The sequence below is a fragment of the Toxotes jaculatrix genome, chromosome 7, assembly GCF_017976425.1.
Source record: "Toxotes jaculatrix isolate fToxJac2 chromosome 7, fToxJac2.pri, whole genome shotgun sequence".
NCBI classification, from domain to species: Eukaryota; Metazoa; Chordata; class Actinopteri; family Toxotidae; genus Toxotes; species Toxotes jaculatrix.
The window spans coordinates 2,141,053-2,161,818 of NC_054400.1; the positions used below are offsets into that span (position 1 = coordinate 2,141,053).

At 37.1% G+C, this 20,766-nt stretch overlaps 2 protein-coding genes across 4 annotated transcripts in view; one reads left to right on the top strand and one right to left on the bottom strand.

The window, feature by feature from the left end:
• Positions 1-9,790, top strand: part of bmp2k (BMP2 inducible kinase) — a 45,172-nt gene extending 35,382 nt beyond the window's left edge. For both annotated transcript variants that reach the window (XM_041042903.1, XM_041042904.1), the window contains exon 16: positions 6,405-9,790. In XM_041042903.1, the coding sequence (XP_040898837.1) occupies positions 6,405-7,837 (1,433 nt within the window). In that variant the 3' untranslated portion in view covers positions 7,838-9,790. The remainder of the gene's footprint in view (positions 1-6,404) is intronic.
• Positions 9,791-9,851: 61 nt separating this feature from the next.
• paqr3a (progestin and adipoQ receptor family member IIIa) overlaps positions 9,852-20,766 on the bottom strand; it is a 33,136-nt gene continuing 22,221 nt past the window's right edge. The window contains exons 8-9 of one of the 2 annotated variants that reach the window (XR_005894324.1): positions 11,032-11,742; positions 9,852-10,977 (exon numbers count right to left, since the gene is read on the bottom strand). The gene's annotated coding sequence lies outside the window, so the exon portion shown is untranslated. Of the gene's footprint in view, positions 11,743-20,766 lie in introns of both variants that reach the window. The other variant, XM_041042905.1, reaches the window with a different exon arrangement.

Below are 20,766 nucleotides of genomic sequence, written 5' to 3' on the forward strand. Positions count from 1 at the left end.
TTGAAACTTATGTTGAGCAGACGATCATACATCTGACCGAGATGACTCCCACATATGAAGTGACTGTCAGGTGACTCCTCCCAAACTCCTGTGTCTGGTACCGAGCCAGTCTAATAATCCTGGCATCTCATAAGAAACCTGTCAAGTCAAAGCCCGTTCCTCCTTCCTTCCCTCGCTCCCTCCTTCCTCAGGCTTAGATTCATTCCTAATTCATTTGGTAAAAAAAACAAAAACAAAAACTTCAGCTCTCACATCATAATGTCACACACGTTCACCGTGTCAGTTAAATTCCAGTTTAACCCAAACATTGCTCTGCCCTGATACTAATAAACCCCAGCTGGGGTAAAAGAGACAACACTTGAACTTCCAAAGTTGTGGCACTTTGCCATTGTTTACAAAATACCGGTGACCCTCTTCGGCCATGGAAACTGCAATGCAAGGATTCCTCACAAATTGCAAAACGCTGAGATGAAGCCTCAAATCTTCTTGCCTGGACTGTGCACTTTACCGTGGAGGCCGATGTTAACATCCACCCTAATATTATAACCTGATAATCAGTTCCCATTTGGCTTAACTAACCCGTCAGCCTGCATGTGGTTTAACCCCAACACGGATCATAGGCTTGGTATAACTGTGAATATCAAAGTGCAGTATTTCTTCATATATTACATCGGTGGCAGCAATAAGCTTTCGTGCCTCTGTACTCTTCCTGCTCCTTAAATGTGAATTGGTTATGTTTTGATAGGCAGTTTAGAAACGCTGTTTGTAACTCAGAATATATTTAATGAGAAACGGTATCAACGCTAAAATGCTTAGATATTTTCTAGAGGAGAGCGAGAGTAGATTTTTCTTTTTTTCTTTTCTACAGTAAATTCATCTCGTGACCTTAAACATGCAGGCTTAATGCAAAGTCCAGTGGCTACAGTCTAGAGTAGAAACAGACAAGATAAAGATGCAATATAACCCTCTAAGCACTTGAATGTAAGTGTGGAAATATCTTATTGTCTTCACTTGTTACATCATGAATCTGAAATTCGATTTGAGTTCAAATTGGATCAAAGGAAAAACCAAAAAAAAAAAAAAAAGAGAAACCAAACAGATTGAAGGGACATTTTTTTTGTACTGAATCTAAAACCCAGGCGGGTCCGATAAACCCTGGGTCTCATTCCCACGGGCTGGCATGACAAAATTTACCGCTAATTTTGGATCAGCCTTTTAGCTTCCTGTGTTCGTGCCATCGCAGGGCGTCTGTTTGTTCCTTCAGTTACAGGTCAGGTGGTTATTTGGTTGTTTAACACACTGCCAGCAACTTTTAAACACGCTGTCATTATTTTAAAGCAGTCAGGTTTTATTTGCTCTGGTCACAGTTTGATCAGCTGTTAATGTTTGTGTTTTACTTCCAATAATAGCAGATTTCTCAGAGGCAGAGCTGCTGGAACAGGAGCTTTAGCTTCAGCATTTAAACTCCATCCTCTCAAACCACGCGCTACTGAAGGGTCCACGTGGGGATCGGTGGGTGGGTCCCGACCACCTGTGTCCATTTTCTGACCACACACATTCCAGCCAATCACAGCACGACAGGAAATGACACACAATGCACCGGCTGATGCGGCTTTGTAAGTGCCGTTTTAGAGTAAAATAGAATTAAACATGAATAACTGTACCAGTGCTGTGGGTGAAGCTTATCTGACCATAGCTTCTTGTGTTTCTCACAGTGAGTGAAAGGCTGAAATACTCCTCTCTGAGGGATAACTGAGCGGAGCAGAGCAGCTCTGCCTCTGAGCAGCTTCAGGTTAAAGCCTCTACTGGTAGAATTTAACCATGTCTGACTTTGCTGACTCCTAGTGGTCATGTCAGACAGTGACATGTGGTGCATGCACCAGATTTTACATTTGGAAGATGATAACATCACAGGGTTTTTACACAGTGTCTTTAAAAAGCCTCTGACTTTTTATTTTGGCAGTGGCAGGTCAGCTGTCAGCCAGGACGGACAGTACGACAGCGGCGAAGTTGCTGGTGGTGCGACTACACGTTTAGATTCAACTCCTCCTTTTTTCTGTCACAGTTGTTAAGTATTAGCCTTTTTTAATAGAATACTAAGGGTTTCTTTTATAGAGGAAGTGGCTTGAGTTTTCATTTGTAGATACAAAGTGCCTTTGTGTCGCATTTTTATTTACCTGACCAACAAAGCTGACAGCTTTTTTTTTTTTCCCTCCACAGTGATTTCAGAGGAGTTGCAGTTTAGCGAAGGAGTTAATGTTGTTTAATGGAACTCAGCAGCAGTTTTTTTTCCCCCCCAGTTCTCAAAGTTTTGCTTAAAGCAGAGAAATTAAAACCAGTTTGCAGGTAAATGATAGTTAAATGTATCTGGCACCTGATGAGTGAGAGTAATTTCTGGTAACCAGCTATCAGACAGAAGTTTTATTAGAAAATACGTTGGTGAACAAGTCGTTGTTCTGCTCTGCACCTACTGTAGATCAGCTCAGTAGGTCCTGGTACTCTAAACCGCGCGGGGAGTACACAGCTGTTATTTTTACATTTTTTTTTATTGAACACAACTGGGTGATGGCACATTGTGTAGTGTAACCGTTAAGTTGTGCTTGAGGAGAGCGTGCTGATGATATCCGTCAAAATGGTGAACATTTAGATTCTTTTTATTTTACATTTTTTTAATTGAATCCATACAATCCTGAAGGGCTGTATGTTTAATCCTCACTGTGCTGCTGTGTTTCCGCCTTAGAGCAGCAAGTGAGCGTGACCCATCTTAGCCATCCACGCAGACATGAGTCATACACATTACTGTACAAACATGCTCGTGTACTTAGCTGAAGGTAAGTTTAAAGATCACAGTTAATGTTGCCTGATGGCTCTGTTCCACCCCATGTTTCCACTCATATCACTTGCTTGCTTTTATTGGGCCTCTGTGGAAAAAAAAAAACTTTGCTTCATTTCAGTTTGTTTTATTATTTGAGTTGTTTCTGTTCATTTTTCATGTAGTAAGACAGCCATACTCAGAAACATCTTGTTCATGTGTACTGGTGGATGGGTTTATAGTTTGGACAGGTGAACCATCAAAGCCAAAAAGAAAGTGAAAGAAGGGACGACCAGAGCCATTAACTGCACTTTATTTTCCTTTTCTTTTTCTTTTTTTTTTTTTTTTTTTAAAGTGCGAGGAATCATGCAACATTATCCCAGGCTCTCTGGGACGAACAAGCAAACACAGACATTGAATACGTTGTTCTACATATTGTTTACATCTGCAAGTTTTCTGTGCTTTTTCCTCTCTGTCTTGGGGTTTCCCCCCCCCCTTTTTTTTTTTTTTTTTTTTTTTGGTCAGCTTTACTTTCTGTTGAGGAATTAGAGGCCCTAGATCACTAAACTTTTGGGAACATTTTATTTTAATCAATCCTCAGTAGAAAATGAAAATGTCACAACTTTTCAGTTTTAGTTGTAGTAGATATCAGCAGCTCCTGGTACCTCACCTGAAAAAAAAATACAACCTATAGATCAATAAGTTGTCTTATACATATCTTGTTTTTGCAGCAGACTATGTAAAAGGTCCTGTATCATACTGTGAGTGTGAATGTATTTCTTTATAGAATGTTACTGATAAATAAAAAACATCCAAAATCAGTTTCACTTTGGTTCCTTTTTTATAACTCTTTAAAGCTTTGGGAAGTTTAGCGTCTCTCCACCACTACACCACGAGCAAGATGTTCCTGATGTTAACATGGCTGTCTTTATGTGAGCTCACTGTTGTCCAATCAAACCCCAACAAAACCAAAACACTCTGTCATACGACTGGGAAAACAAAGTGTTAATGCACAGTAATGATGAGCATGTTTGTCCTGGACAAGCCGGTGTGTGAAACGTGGAAACATAAGCAGCTTATTCTGTGAGGTTGTTCATGTTAAAGCTCTGATGCTGGTAAACAGGTTCAGTGTGGAACATTTAAGTTTGAACATTTTTCTTTGTCTAAATTTGGTTTGTTTTTTTGTTTTTTTTTCCTTCCAAATATTTTTTTAAAAAAGAGCCCAGTTACAGGTTTCATGACCTAAATTTCTTCATGTTTGTCCGTGTTGCTTTATTGTTTGGCAGTTTGTGCAGTTACAGATGGTTCAGCTCAGAGTAGAAGCATCAGAATGTGTTTTTAACATGGTAAAGATGTTAGTAACTTTTTTCTTCTTTTAGCATAAATTATTTGAGAAAGCCCTCACGTCTGCAGGTCCACCTCAGATTTATACTGCAAAAATTTTAATAAATTAAATATATTACAGAAAAAATGGTTGAGGGAAGATACATGAAATAATTTACATCCTCATTTTGAAACCGAATTACTGTTAAATCACATTAATAAGCTTGATTGATATGACATACAGTAAAATAGTTGAATGTACCTGCAGTAAACATTCTCTGCTTAAAAATACATCCTCTGATTTTAGTTCATTTTATGATTTATGACGCAGGATTGAAATATTTCTCTTTTTTTCCCAAACATTTTGTAAAAGAAAACATCGACTGTAGTAAAATTGGACCCTGATAATTCCTTTGCTTCGCTTATTGATATTTTAATCCTGTCATTCAGGCCTGAACAGGCAGAGATTTAGGTAGAAAAGCCATAATAACAAACTGTCCTTTTATGTTTACATTATTTTTCCTTAAAACGACTGAGGTAATCTTCAGATTTAATTGTGTGACACTTAATTATTCCTCCTCAGAGACGTGGTGTATCCTCCTCTGTGTCAAAGTGGAAAAACATTAACCTCAATCTGGAAAGTTACTGAAGTGATCATGGAGTTACGAGGGTGCAGATGTGGGGATGAGATTCTCCCTCTCAAACTGAAGCAGTGCAAACCTCTGATTTGAACTTGGTGTGGTCGTGTTTCGGAAACATGTTAAAAGCACTGATTTATTTGACAAAATAAGAGCTTCTCCTTCCAGTTCTCACATTACGGAAACTAGGACCAGGCGACATTTGCATTTTCTGCTTTACTCATGACTTAAACAATTAACAATCCAGATATGTGGACGGATTTTTCATCACTTTTGCAATTCACTTTGATTTTGACCGTTTTTACGTTTTACTTTTTTACATCATCAAACATACATTTGTTCTCAGTCGTTGAGCAGCTTCATCAAATCCACCTGAGGCCAGTAATATTTGTTGCGTGAGGGAAGAGACTTTAAGCTTCTGCCCGACTGTTGGACATTTCTAACAGATCCTATCTTCCATCAGACGAGTGAACAATCACATGCATGTTTTTACTACTTATTTGTATCTTTAAGAGATCAGAGGCAGCCTGTAATCAGCTTTTCCCCTCAGGAACGTCCACAAAACAAATCTGTCACTCCAGCATCTTCTCTCGTGATTAAAGATGTTTCTGTTGTGTGGTGAGATCGCCTGAGTCTGAGAGGTGAACATGATTAAAAGTTGTAATCTGGGTCCAGTGGTCTCGTGCAAACAGATGCAGAGCACCTCATGTTTGCTGCACAAATATATTTTATTTCTGAGACTCTATCTTTTTTTCGCTGCCTTGTTTCATCTATGAACAACAAAGCTTTTGGCTAATCTGTCATCGCGTCCTGCCAGTTTGGATGGTTCAAGACGTGGAGAGGTTTCCATTTTCGTGTTCATAGCAGGGGGTCCTTTCTCTGCTTTCTAATGTAGAACTTCCACTAATGGGGAACAATAAATTGGCTCATTGTACATGGCACAATTTATTTTCAATATAATTGGAGACTATCCACTTGCTAATTAGACTAATTTCTAAGTTGCCATTATGCAAATCTCTTGGAAATAAATTTACACAAGGCACAAATCTTTAATCTAATGCCAAATGTGTGTAAGAATTTATAGAAATGCAGAAGGAGTGGTAATTACAGAACAAAGCTTTATTTTTTAAGTCTGAAGGAAGTGACTGACAGCTTAAATCTTTTTACCAAGAGATTTGAATGTAAAAGCAATTTGGTGAATCTTGAAAAGCCAGACATCTTATTTCTTTGGCCTCTAAGCCTGTTCTTCTTATTGCAGGGTCAGAGTAGAGAAGTCAGAGCAGCTTTTAGACCATATTGAGTTTTGTGATTCTCCTTCGTCACTCCTTCTGTTTCACCATTAGACAAACTGTTTTTATTTGTATTTGTGGACTTGGGGAAATCCAAATGGAAGCCATGTAATCCTGATTTCAGTAGCAGCCACATATTACAGAGGTCAGACAGGCTAAGAAGAATTGTTTGCAAATGAAAACCTTTGGCATCAAGATTCTCCCTCTCTTTATTTTTTATTTAAAACTTTCAAAATCAAACTTAAAAGCATCTGCAAAGGTCTGAGGTTAAAACCTGACTATTACAAGTACAGGAAACCTGATAGCATCTTTAACTCTTATACTTGTGTGTTGTCTCTGCAGGTACCAGTGTGATGAAGACTGAGCAGACCAATGAGGAAGTCAGTGTCCCTGCCCCCGTCACTGCAGAGGATCTGCAGCCTCCAGCGGCCAAGGAACACAAGCCAAGCAGAAAGAGTAACTGTAGACCAGGTGAAGAGTCCGACAGCGACTTTGAGTCTGACCCTCCTTCACCAAAAAGCAGTGAGGATGAAGAGCCAGAGGAGGATGAGGCACTGAACAGTGAGCACGGAGAAGACACAGAGCCAGAGAACTTAGGACAGAGGCCTCTGCTTATGGACTCTGAGGAGGAGGGCGAAGAGGATGATGACAAGCACAGCTCTGACTCGGACTATGACCCCAGCAGGGTCAAGAGTCGCTCAAAGAAACCTCCAGCTGGTAAAGCAGCTTCCGCCGCTACCAGGAAAAGTCCTCGAGGAGATTCTGCCATGACTCTAATCACCCCTCCCGAGTCGCCCAGTGGAGCAAGAGCTGTTCCAGCTGTAAACACTGTGGATGTTTTTGGTGCTGTTCCCTTCCTTGGAGGAGCCTCACCTGTTGGGCCTTCAGAGAGCACGGACATCTTTGCCAAAGCACCTTTCAGGCAAGTCAGCCACGAGCAGCAAGCTGCGGATGAGTTCGATGTTTTTACCAAAGCGCCATTCAGCCGGAACCTCTCCAAATCTAGCAAGAGTGGCAGTGATGTTCACATGGGCCAGACGCCGCCCATTTCCCCAGAGGGCATTGATGTTTTTGGCTTCTCTCCCTTCCAGCCAGGCCCCACCGCGGCGCCTCCCATCACTTCTAGGAGCGCAGATGATATTTTTCGGCCGTCTTTTGAGGAGTCGGCGAGTCCTCAGCAACAGAGGCTGAAGCAGCGTAGCCTCCAGAAGTTGTCATCACGCCAGAGGAAAACCAAGCAAGAGGCTACAGCAGGTGGCAGCAACGGCAAACGGCACCACGGTACGCCTACTGGGGGGCGCAAGACCAACAAGCCAACTTACCGCACACCTGAGCGAGTCCGCAGACACAAGAAGGTCGGCCGGAGAGACTCACAGAGCAGCAACGAGTTCCTCAGCACCTCTGACTCTAAAGAGAACATCAGTGTTGACATCACCATGGCTGAAGGTAAGGACAAAGGAGCTTCTCTGCCGGTAGACGAGGCCCTTTTAGACCCGTTTGGGGCCAAACCTTTCCATCCTCAGGACGGGTGCCGGCACAGCCAGTATCAAGGCCTGGGCGACGGTAAAAGTGACATGGGCACAGCCAATGGCAAGTCCTGGACTGGTCCTCTTCATGGCGCTCTTGGAGAAAGCAGAATCATGGATGACTTTGGGGCGGTGCCCTTCACGGAACTGGTCATCCACAGTGGACCTCAGCAGCAGCAGCAGCAGGCGCCTTCGCAGCTGGTGGATCTCGACCCGTTCGGAGCTGCACCTTTTCCCTCTAAACAGTGACATTTCTCCGTCTTCCCTCTCTGCCGTTTGCTGTTAAATAACCCCTGAGCTTTTTGGGTTTGGGATAATTTTCAACCATTCGTGGAACCACAAGCTAGTAATGGCATAACACTTCTTTTTTTTTTTTTTTGAGAACATTTTATTACATTTCTCAGTTTGAATAACAAAACCCTAAATCCTGTGGAGTGTGAGTGATGTACCCACATATCTTTCAGCTGTACCTTTTTGCTGAGAGGCCTTTTATGCTGCATCTTAACTCTTATAAAGACGTCTGAACCGGAAGAAACAGAAGACCCACTCGAAAATCGTACTGTGATTATAAGCTTAACGTTTGACCGCTTGACTCGCTGCAAAAAGCTCCTAATGGCCTGCCTTCTGATCTACCAATATGTTTTTTTTAGCACCACAAAGCCTTACCTGAGCTCGGCTTTGCCTTGCCGCACAGTACCTCGGAAAATACGACACAGTCGGTCTGCGTTGGCCTTTGTTGTCGGTGGAATCGTTTGGGAGATGACCTTAACCACTTTGTTTTACCCTCATTAGACCTTTCTCTATGCATATGTTCACAGTAGTCTTTACGCAGCCAGATGTGGCTGTGATTTGTGTTGCATTACACATGGAATACTAGAAGGGATCGAATTTTATTCTACTTCCTTAAAAACTTTGATCTGTTAATTGAGACAAGTTTAAATTTAGGCTCTTAACTGTTTTGTTTTTTTTTCTTTTTGTTTTTTTAGCAGTAAACCTGTATGTAAGTACTGTTAATTTTTTATTAAGTTACAACTCAGAACATTCTGTTAGAAATAAGGAAGAAATAAAATACAAAGCCACATTAGATCACTAGTCTAGGGTTTGTGTTTTAAAAACTTTGACCCCTGTAGAAACCTGCGATCTGCTAAATTTCTCTGCAGTGTAAGTGCTCTCAACAGTAGGTTTTTAACAACTGCAGAATAATTTATGCTTAAGGATAAATGTTTAGTGCACCGTCAGCTAAAGGACAAGACAGGTGGCATTCAACAAATTCCATAGAAAGACCAAAACCAATAATGGTATGTTAATCTGTCAGTTTGTCTTTCAACACTTTCTGATTTGCCTACCCAGTGTGTGGCTCTCAGCTTGATTGACAGATGGATACCCCTCTCATATGTGTCTGTTCAGTATGAAGCTACACCTAGCAGCCAGTTAGCTTAAGTTAGCATAAAGACTGGAAACAGAGGAAACAGCTAATCTGCTTTTTTTTTTACAGGGACATCTTATTTAGTGAGCGTTAAAGGTTTTTACCTTCAGATGGAGCCATGCTAGCTGTTCCCCACCGTTTTCAGTCTTTATGCTATGCTATGCTATGCTAATTGGCTGCTGGCTCTAGCTCAATATTGGAAGCACATGTGTGAAAGTGTTATCTATCAGTATCTAACTCTCAGCATGAAAGTTTTATTTTAAATTTTTTAGCTAACGTGCATCTGTTAGGGACTGTTTTCAGCGGCGGATTAATCCACAGGGTGGTGTGTGTGTGTTTGTGGAGTTCAGTGATTTTATCAAGCTTTGGATACACACCAAATACTTGTTAGCGAGATCAATACATTATTGGTTTGGGTCTTTTCATGGAGAAAAAAAAAGTGGGTGTCTTTTCTGCAGACTGAGGTAAATTGGCCCAAAAAACTTTAAGACTGACAGAGGAATCTGTGATGTAAAATTCAGGTCATTTGTCTTCTCAGCGCTGAATTCTTCCATGAACTAGTTCTGTGTGCTCTACATCGACGGCCTTAAGCTCTGCATTTACCGACACAGCCAGTGGCACATTGGTTTGAATTAAACCTGCAGGTTGCTGTGTTTTCACCAGTGGAACCATTTGATAAAACTACTTTCCATCTTTTTTTTTTCCACCAGGGTTAATCTTATATTGTATTTATCATGCTATACTGCTGTTTGATGCAATAAATAAGATTCATCTCAGTGCAGCTGGAGGTGGATGCTGTAAAGTGGAATTGAAGTCAAAGCAGTTTCACACTTTTTAAACAAGTAAGTGGTTAATTTTATTTAGAGTCAAGTTCAGCAGTTTGATTGCTCCGGTATGAAAAGTCAAGATACAAAATTTCTGCTGCTACAAAATGAGTCTCAGAAACACAAGAGCTTATCAAAGACAGAATGTTTTACAGAGCAGGTTCATGATGAATAATTTAAATACAGAACAACAAAAAGCATCTGAAACCTTAACACCAAAGAACATCTGTCTCGGTCTAAACCTTAAAAACATTAAATATCACACAGAAAACAAATGACTTTCATTCCAAAATGAGACATCTACCATTTAACTGGACGCCTGTTGTGATTAAATGTCGACAAACAGAAATGCTCATGTGACAGGCATTCATGTTTTAAGCATTAAGACTTTGAATATTTGAATTGAGCTAAGATGTGTTGCATTTTGGAATGAAGCCCTTAAAAAAACATTTTCCTTTAACATTGCACGTCCCCCTAAATGAGCTGAGGAAAGTGTACTCAGGTTATTATGTCTGTGAAATTACGTCTGAACTGTTTGAGTTTTGCTACAGTGGAAGATTCAAAGTCCAACACAGTTTTAACTATTTTAACAAAGAGTCATCTGAATGTACGGTAAATAACAGGGCTGCACAGAACAGAGACAAACTGCAGCTGCAACCATAGAGTTTTTCTAAATGTTAAATCAGTGCAAACCCCTGACCACTCAGCTTTACACGCTGACTGTCACTGGTTTGAGCTGGAGAGGTGAAGGAGAGAATTTCCTGTGAAGCAACAGTTTGTTTCACAGGAGCTTCTCCTTTCAAACATCCTGTGCAGCTCTGATATAAATGAACACACTGACAAAGCAGCCAGACACAAAAGAACGTAGAAAGAAATCATTCAGTTGTGAAGCATCAGGTATTCACTTACAGTATTTGTGTTCAAAGTAAGTACAACATTTCACCATCCTGGGTCTAAAACTGTCTGTTGTTCGTCTCACTCTGTTAGAAACAGAAACATCAACATTGTTCTCACTAAAGGATAAAAAAAAAAAAAAAAGTGAGATGAACTGATAAAGACAGGGTGTGGAGCTCTGTTCCACAGCAGTGGCTCTGAGTCTTTGGCTTTTCTATCGAAACATAGAAAGTGATTTCAACAGTCTGGGAAGACAAAAGAAATCCAGCAGTAATAATTTGGGTTGAGTTTAACTCAACATTTCTCAACTATTTAAGCTCAAGCTCAAAACTGACTGGTTCGCTCACATCCTCCCAGACGTTTAGTGTAATTATGCAGAGCTTAAAGGCTGTTCGCCTCATTTTCAAGGAAAAAGCTATGGTTTAAAAGCATTATGGAACTATACTCACAGCAGACCTGTGGGGGGGCAGCTCTCAGAGTAACAACCATTAGCTTATAAACCTTTAAAAATACATTTAAAATAGTGATGCGGCTGAAACTAGGCCATTCCAGGAGCGAAACTTTAAATAAGACGAAATAAGATTAATTTCATTTACCAAGAGCTATAGGATGTTTTGCTTACAGGCACTTGCAGGAACATGTGGGATCTTGTGTTAAAAAAAGAAAATGCTACTTGACTAAACCTGCCAGCCCTGAATCTTTGTCTGATTTATACAGAAAACAGTTATTAAGCCTTAACTGATTTTAAAGTTCTGTAAATGTGAACGCAGTGTGATAGCCTTAAATTCTGCAGTTAAAAAAGAAAAGAAAAAAGTTTTAGTCACTGTGACCGTTTACCTACAATCACTCAGAGCTCACAGATCCTGGAGGTCGCAGGTTTGATTCCCGTTTGCAGACCCTCTGATGGTTTCCTCCCTCATCACAGAGACTCACCGGGACGGACTGAAAGCCTGGTGTCTCCCTGCCCTCCGTCCAGTGCAAGGTGGGAAACGCTGCAGCCATTCACCGACCTAAAGAGAGGGAACAACGGTTTAAACGATGTATTTAATGAAAACTGTTCATTATGGAAGGTAAGTGGCCTTCGCATGTCTGTTTGGATTACCAGGAGTCGTCTTGTTGACTAATTCTTCAGAGAAATATTTTACACCAGGGATGCACCGATGCATCGGCTGAACATCGATGTAACCGCCACAAAGACTCAGACTGTAACAGACACAGCGTTTGAGAAAGCCAAACAACTGCCTACAGACAGCGCCAAAGCAAAACAAATAAACTAGTGGTGGAGTTCATCGCTTTACATGACCAGCCTTTCTCTGTAGTGGAGGACGTGATGAAGTTCATGGAGCCACGTGACACGCTGCCCAGCCAACGTCTGTCTCCCCGAAATCCACAACACTGTGGCCACGCACATTCATGAGCTACTGGCTCGTGACATCGCTGCGATCAGTTTTACCACTGACATATGGAGTTTGGACGTCAGCCCCATGAGCGTGACAAAGACTTCAACCCGGTAAAGGCAGTGTCACACTCCCAGGAGTTCACAGGTACCCACTTAGCAGCTACCACTACTATGACCATTTTTATGACATTTTGAGACTAAAAAAAAATTTGACTTTTTTTGATCCATTTTGATGCCTTAGTATACTATGACCATTTTTATGACATTTTGAGACTAAAAAAAAATTTGACTTTTTTTGATCCAATTTGATGCCTTAGTATACTATGACTATTTTTATGACATTTTTAGGAAAAAAATGTTTTGGTCCATTTTGACGCCTTACTATACTATGACCATTTTTATGACATTTTGAGGCAAAATTTTTTTTTGACTTTTTTTGGTCCATTTTGACGCCTTACTATACTATGACGTTTTTTATGACATTTTGAGGTCGAAAATTTTTTTTACTTTTTTTGTCCGATTTTGACGCCTTAATATACTATGACGTTTTTTATGACATTTTGAAGTCGAAAAAATGTTTGACTTTTTTTGTCCGATTTTGACGCCTTACTATACGATGACGTTTTTTATGACATTTTGAGGTCGAAAAAAATTTTGACTTTTTTTGTCCGATTTTGACGCCTTACTATACTATACTATGACGTTTTTTATGACATTTTGAGGTCGAAAAAATTGTTGACTTTTTTTGTCCGATTTTGACGCCTTACTATACTATGACGTTTTTTATGACATTTTGAGGTCGAAAAAATGTTTGACTTTTTTTTGTCCGATTTTGACGCCTTACTATACTATGACGTTTTTATGACATTTTGAGGTCGAAAAAAATTTTGACTTTTTTTTGGCCGAAAAAAACGCCATACTATACTATGACGTTTTTTATGACATTTTGAGGTCGAAAAATTTTTTGACTTTTTTTGTCCGATTTTGACGCCTTAATATACTATGACGTTTTTTATGACATTTTGAAGTCGAAAAAATGTTTGACTTTTTTTTGTCCGATTTTGACGCCTTACTATACTATGACGTTTTTTATGACATTTTGAGGTCGAAAAAATTTTTGACTTTTTTTGTCCGATTTTGACGCCTTACTATACTATACTATGACGTTTTTTATGACATTTTGAGGTCGAAAAAATTGTTGACTTTTTTTGTCCGATTTTGACGCCTTACTATACTATGACGTTTTTTATGACATTTTGAGGTCGAAAAAATGTTTGACTTTTTTTGTCCGATTTTGACGCCTTACTATACTATGACGTTTTTATGACATTTTGAGGTCGAAAAAAATTTTGACTTTTTTTTGGCCGAAAAAAACGCCATACTATACTATGACGTTTTTTATGACTTTTGGAGGTCGAAAAAATTTTTGACTTTTTTTGTGCAATTTTGACGCCTTACTATACTATGATGTTTTTTATGACATTTTGAGGTCGAAAAAAATTTTGACTTTTTTTGCCCGAAAAAAACGCCATACTATACTATGACGTTTTTATGACATTTTGAGGTCGAAAAAATTTTTGACGTTTTTTGGCCAATTTTGACGCCTTACTATTCTATGACGTTTTTTATGACATTTTGAGGTGAAATTTTTTTTTGACTTTTTTGGCCAATTTTGACGCCTTACTATTCTATGCCGTTTTTTATGACATTTTGAGACTAAAAAAAAAATTTGACTTTTTTTGATCCAATTTGATGCCTTAGTATACTATGACTATTTTTATGACATTTTTAGGAAAAACATTTTTTGGTCCATTTTGACGCCTTACTATACTATGACCATTTTTATGACATTTTGAGGCAAAATTTTTTTTGACTTTTTTTGGTCCATTTTGACGCCTTACTATACTATGACGTTTTTTATGACATTTTGAGGTCGAAAAATTTTTTTACTTTTTTTGTCCGATTTTGACGCCTTAATATACTATGACGTTTTTTATGACATTTTGAAGTCGAAAAAATGTTTGACTTTTTTTGTCCGATTTTGACGCCTTACTATACTATGACGTTTTTTATGACATTTTGAGGTCGAAAAAAATTTTGACTTTTTTTTGGCCGAAAAAAACGCCATACTATACTATGACGTTTTTTATGACTTTTGGAGGTCGAAAAAATTTTTGACTTTTTTTGTGCAATTTTGACGCCTTACTATACTATGATGTTTTTTATGACATTTTGAGGTCGAAAAAATGTCTGACTTTTTTTGTCCGATTTTGACGCCTTACTATACTATGACGTTTTTTATGACATTTTGAGGTCGAAAAAATGTTTGACTTTTTTTGTCCGATTTTGACGCCTTACTATACTATGACGTTTTTATGACATTTTGAGGTCGAAAAAAATTTTGACTTTTTTTTGGCCGAAAAAAACGCCATACTATACTATGACGTTTTTTATGACTTTTGGAGGTCGAAAAAATTTTTGACTTTTTTTGTGCAATTTTGACGCCTTACTATACTATGATGTTTTTTATGACATTTTGAGGTCGAAAAAATGTTTGACTTTTTTTGTCCGATTTTGACGCCTTACTATACTATGACGTTTTTTATGACATTTTGAGGTCGAAAAAAATTTTGACTTTTTTTGCCCGAAAAAAACGCCATACTATACTATGACGTTTTTATGACATTTTGAGGTCGAAAAAATTTTTGACGTTTTTTGGCCAATTTTGACGCCTTACTATTCTATGACGTTTTTTATGACATTTTGAGGTGAAATTTTTTTTTGACGTTTTTTGGCCAATTTTGACGCCTTACTATTCTATGACGTTTTTTATGACATTTTGAGACTAAAAAAAAAATTTGACTTTTTTTGATCCAATTTGATGCCTTAGTATACTATGACTATTTTTATGACATTTTTAGGAAAAAAATTTTTTGGTCCATTTTGACGCCTTACTATACTATGACCATTTTTATGACATTTTGAGGCAAAATTTTTTTTTGACTTTTTTTGGTCCATTTTGACGCCTTACTATACTATGACGTTTTTTATGACATTTTGAGGTCGAAAAATTTTTTTACTTTTTTTGTCCGATTTTGACGCCTTAATATACTATGACGTTTTTTATGACATTTTGAAGTCGAAAAAATGTTTGACTTTTTTTGTCCGATTTTGACGCCTTACTATACTATGACGTTTTTTATGACATTTTGAGGTCGAAAAAAATTTTGACTTTTTTTTGCCCGAAAAAAACGGCATACTATACTATGACGTTTTTTATGACTTTTGGAGGTCGAAAAAATTTTTGACTTTTTTTGTGCAATTTTGACGCCTTACTATACTATGATGTTTTTTATGACATTTTGAGGTCGAAAAAATGTTTGACATTTTTTGTCCGATTTTGATGCCTTACTATACTATGACGTTTTTTATGACATTTTGAGGTGAAAATTTTTTTTGACTTTTTTTGGCCAATTTTGACGCCTTACTATTCTATGACGTTTTTTATGACATTTTGAGGTGAAAATTTTTTTTGACTTTTTTTGGCCAATTTTGACGCCTTACTATACTATGACGTTTTTATGACATTTTGAGGTGAAAAAAAAATTTGACTTTTTTTGGCCGAAAAAAACGCCATACTATACTATGACGTTTTTATGACATTTTGAGGTCGAAAAATTTTTTTGACGTTTTTTGGCCAATTTTGACGCCTTACTATACTATGACGTTTTTTATGACATTTTGAGGTCGAAAAAAATTTTGACTTTTTTTGTCCGAAAAAAACGCCATACTATACTATGACGTTTTTATGACATTTTGAGGTCGAAAATTTTTTTGACTTTTTTTGTCCGATTTTGACGCCTTACTATACTATGACGTTTTTTATGACATTTTGAGGTCGAAAAATTTTTTGACTTTTTTTACCCGAAAAAAACGCCATAATATACTATGACATTTTTTATGACATTTTGAGGTCGAAAAATTTTCTGACTTTTTTTGCCCGAAAAAAACGCCTTACTATACTATGACGTTTTTTATGACATTTTGAGGTCAAAATTTTTTTTGACTTTTTTTGGCCAATTTTGACGCCTTACTATACTATGACGTTTTTTATGACTTTTGGAGGTCGAAAAAATTTTTGACTTTTTTTGTGCAATTTTGACGCCTTACTATACTATGATGTTTTTTATGACATTTTGAGGTCGAAAAAATGTTTGACTTTTTTTGTCCGATTTTGATGCCTTACTATACTATGACGTTTTTTATGACATTTTGAGGTCGAAAAAAATTTTGAATTTTTTTGGCCGAAAAAAACGCCATACTATACTATGACGTTTTTTATGACTTTTGGAGGTCAAAAAAATTTTTGACTTTTTTTGTCCGATTTTGACGCCTTACTATACTATGACGTTTTTTATGACATTTTGAAGTCGAAAAAATGTTTGACTTTTTTTGTCCGATTTTGACGCCTTACTATACTATGACGTTTTTTATGACATTTTGAGGTCGAAAAAAATTTTGACTTTTTTTTGCCCGAAAAAAACGGCATACTATACTATGACGTTTTTTATGACTTTTGGAGGTCGAAAAAATTTTTGACTTTTTTTGTGCAATTTTGATGCCTTACTATACTATGACGTTTTTTATGACATTTTGAGGTGAAAAAAAATTTTGACTTTTTTTGGCCGAAAAAAACGCCTTACTATACTATGACGTTTTTTATGACATTTTGAGGTCAAAAATTTTTTTGACTTTTTTTGGCCAAAAAAACGCCTTACTATACTATGACGTTTTTTATGACATTTTGAGGTCAAAAATTTTTTTTGACTTTTTTTGGCCAATTTTGACGCCTTACTATACTATGACGTTTTTTATGACATTTTGAGGTGAAAAAAAATTGTGACTTTTTTTGGCCGAAAAAAACGCCTTACTATACTATGACGTTTTTTATGACATTTTGAGGTCAACATTTTTTTTGACTTTTTTTGGCCAATTTTGACGCCTTACTATACTATGACGTTTTTTATGACATTTTGAGGTCAAAAAAAAATTTTGACTTTTTTTGGCCGAAAAAAACGCCTTACTATACTATGACGTTTTTTATGACATTTTGAGGTCAACATTTTTTTTGACTTTTTTTTGGCCAATTTTGACGCCGTACTATACTATGACGTTTTTTATGACATTTTGAGGTGAAAAAAATGTTTGACTTTTTTTGGCCGAAAAAAACGCCTTACTATAATATGACGTTTTTTATGACATTTTGAGGTGGAAAAAAATTGTGACTTTTCTTGGCCGAAAAAAACGCCTTACTATACTATGACGTTTTTTATGACATTTTGAGGTCAACATTTTTTTTGACTTTTTTTGGCCAATTTTGACGCCTTACTATACTATGACGTTTTTTATGACATTTTGAGGTGAAAAATTTTTTTGACTTTTTTTGGCCAATTTTGACGCCTTACTATACTATGACGTTTTTTATGACATTTTGAGGTCAAAATTTTTTTTGACTTTTTTGGCCAATTTTGACGCCTTACTATACTATGACGTTTTTTATGACATTTTGAGGTGAAAAATTTTTTTGACTTTTTTTGGCCGAAAAAAACGCCTTACTATACTATGACGTTTTTTATGACATTTTGAGGTCGAAAAATTTTTTGACTTTTTTGCCTGAAAAAAACGCCATACTATACTATGACGTTTTTTATGACATTTTGAGGTCGAAAATTTTTTTGACTTTTTTTGCCCGAAAAAAACGCCTTACTATACTACGACGTTTTTTATGACTTTTGGAGGTCAAAAATTTTTTTGACTTTTTTTGTCCGATTTTGACGCCTTACTATACTATGATGTTTTTTATGACATTTTGAGGTCGAAAAAATGTCTGACTTTTTTTGTCCGATTTTGACGCCTTACTATACTATGACGTTTTTTATGACATTTTGAGGTGAAAAAAATTTTTGACTTTTTTTGGCCGAAAAAAACGCCTTACTATACTATGACGTTTTTTATGACATTTTGTGGTGAAAAAAATGTTTGACTTTTATTGCCCGAAAAAAACGCCTTACTATACTATGACGTTTTTTATGACATTTTGAGGTCGAAAAAATTTTTGACTTTTTTTGTCCGATTTTGACGCCTTACTATACTATGACGTTTTCTATGACATTTTGAGGTCAAAAATTTTTTTGACTTTTTTTGTCCGATTTTGACGCCTTACTATACTATGTTTTTTATGACATTTTGAGTTCGAAAAAATTTTTGACTTTTGCCTGAAAAAAACGCCATACTATACTATGACGTTTTTTATGACATTTTGAGGTCGAAAAAAATTTTGACTTTTTTTGCCCGAAAAAAACGCCATACTATACTATGACGTTTTTATGACATTTTGAGGTCGAAAAAATTTCTGACTTTTTTTGCCCGAAAAAAACGCCATACTATACTATGATGTTTTTTATGACTTTTGGAGGTCAAAAAAATTTTTGACTTTTTTTGTCCGATTTTGGCGCCTTACTATACTATGACGTTTTTATGACATTTTGAGGTGAAAAAAAATTGTGACTTTTTTTGGGCGAAAAAAACGCCTTACTATACTATGACGTTTTTTATGACATTTTGAGGTCAAAATTTTTTTTGACTTTTTATGGCCGAAAAAAACGCCTTACTATACTATGACTTTTTTTATGACATTTTGAGGTCTCGGCTACTTTTTGGATACTCGGCTGACGGAATTCCATCAGAAGATGGCTCGGATCGAAGGACTGATCAGTGACATCTCAGCCCGATCTGAGGAGGAACAGAGACGAAGTGATAACATCGGAAGACAGTCCGAACACCTGAGATCGGTGAAGGGACTGTCTGTCAAGCTTGAGGAGATGTCGAAGCTACTCCATGCATCTGCAGGGGATGATGAGCAGCGATACCAGTCCGATTGACTACTGATCTAGATAAATTCAACGCGGATCGATAAAATTGCTTTGTGCATATTGGCTGTATTGTTTCTGTCCCTCGCCCCCCCCCCCCCTCTCCCAGCCTAGAAGAATAGCTCTGCAGCTGTGCTCCTATCAAATTCCTATGCAGCTCGTATCTCCCTTCAAGGACAACTGATGAACTGACCTGTAAACATCCTGGCAGTCTAGGTCATACAAATCGCAAACACTTCTCATAGACTGATGCACACATACTCCCCTCCCTACCCACCCCCCATCTACCGTCTGCCTCCGCACCTTATCTTTTGTAACCCCGCCCCTCCCCTCCCTATGTGTCCATGAAAAAATTCCAGCATGTTTCCACGTGTACTGTGTACAAAAGTCATAATGTATGATGTGACTGTGTGTCAAATGTATGTATTGCAACTTGCAAATTAACTTTCAGGAAAGCGTGTGGTGGCGCAAACATCTTGCTGCGGCCCGGAGGCTATACTCCTTAACGAAATTTCGCCTGTACTTCTGTGCAAGTGACAATAAAGTTCCTATCCTATCCTAAAAATTTTTTTGACATTTTTTGGCCAATTTTGACGCCTTACTATACTATGACGTTTTTCATGACATTTTGAGGTGAAAAAAATTTTTGACTTTTTTTGGCCGAAAAAAACGCCTTACTATAGTATGACGTTTTTTATGACATTTTGAGGTCAAAATTTTTTTTGACTTTTTTTGGCCAATTTTGACGCCTTACTATACTATGACGTTTTTTATGACATTTTGAGGTCGAAAAAAAATTTGACTTTTTTTGGCCGAAAAAAACGCCTTACTATACTATGACGTTTTTTATGACATTTTGAGGTCAAAATTTTTTTTGACGTTTTTTGGCCAATTTTGACGCCTTACTATACTATGACGTTTTTTATGACATTTTGAGGTCAAACATTTTTCTTGACTTTTTTTGGCCGAAAAAAACGCCTTACTATACTATGACGTTTTTTATGACATTTTGAGGTCAAAATTTTTTTTGACTTTTTTTGGCCGAAAAAAACGCCTTACTATACTATGACGTTTTTTATGACATTTTGAGGTGAAAAAATTTTTTGACTTTTTTTGGCCGAAAAAAACGCCTTACTATACTATGACGTTTTTTATGACATTTTGAGGTGAAAAAAAATTTTGACTTTTTTTGGCCGAAAAAAACGCCTTACTATACTATGACGTTTTTTATGACATTTTGAGGTGAAAAAAATTTTTGACTTTTTTTGGCTGAAAAAAACGCCTTACTATACTATGACGTTTTTTATGACATTTTGAGGTGAAAAAAATTTTTGACTTTTTTTGGCCAATTTTGACGCCTTACTATACTATGACGTTTTTTATGACATTTTGAGGTCCAAAAAAAATTTGACTTTTTTTGGCTGAAAAAAACGCCTTACTATACTATGACGTTTTTTATGAAATTTAGAGGTCCAAAAAAAATTTGACTTTTTTTGGCCGAAAAAAACGCCTTACTATACTATGACGTTTTTTATGACATTTTGAGGTGAAAAAAAATTTTGACTTTTTTGCCGAAAAAAACGCCTTACTATACTATGACGTTTTTTATGACATTTTGAGGTCAAAATTTTTTTTGACTTTTTTTGGCCAATTTTGACGCCTTACTATACTATGATGTTTTTTATGACATTTTGAGGTGAAAAAAA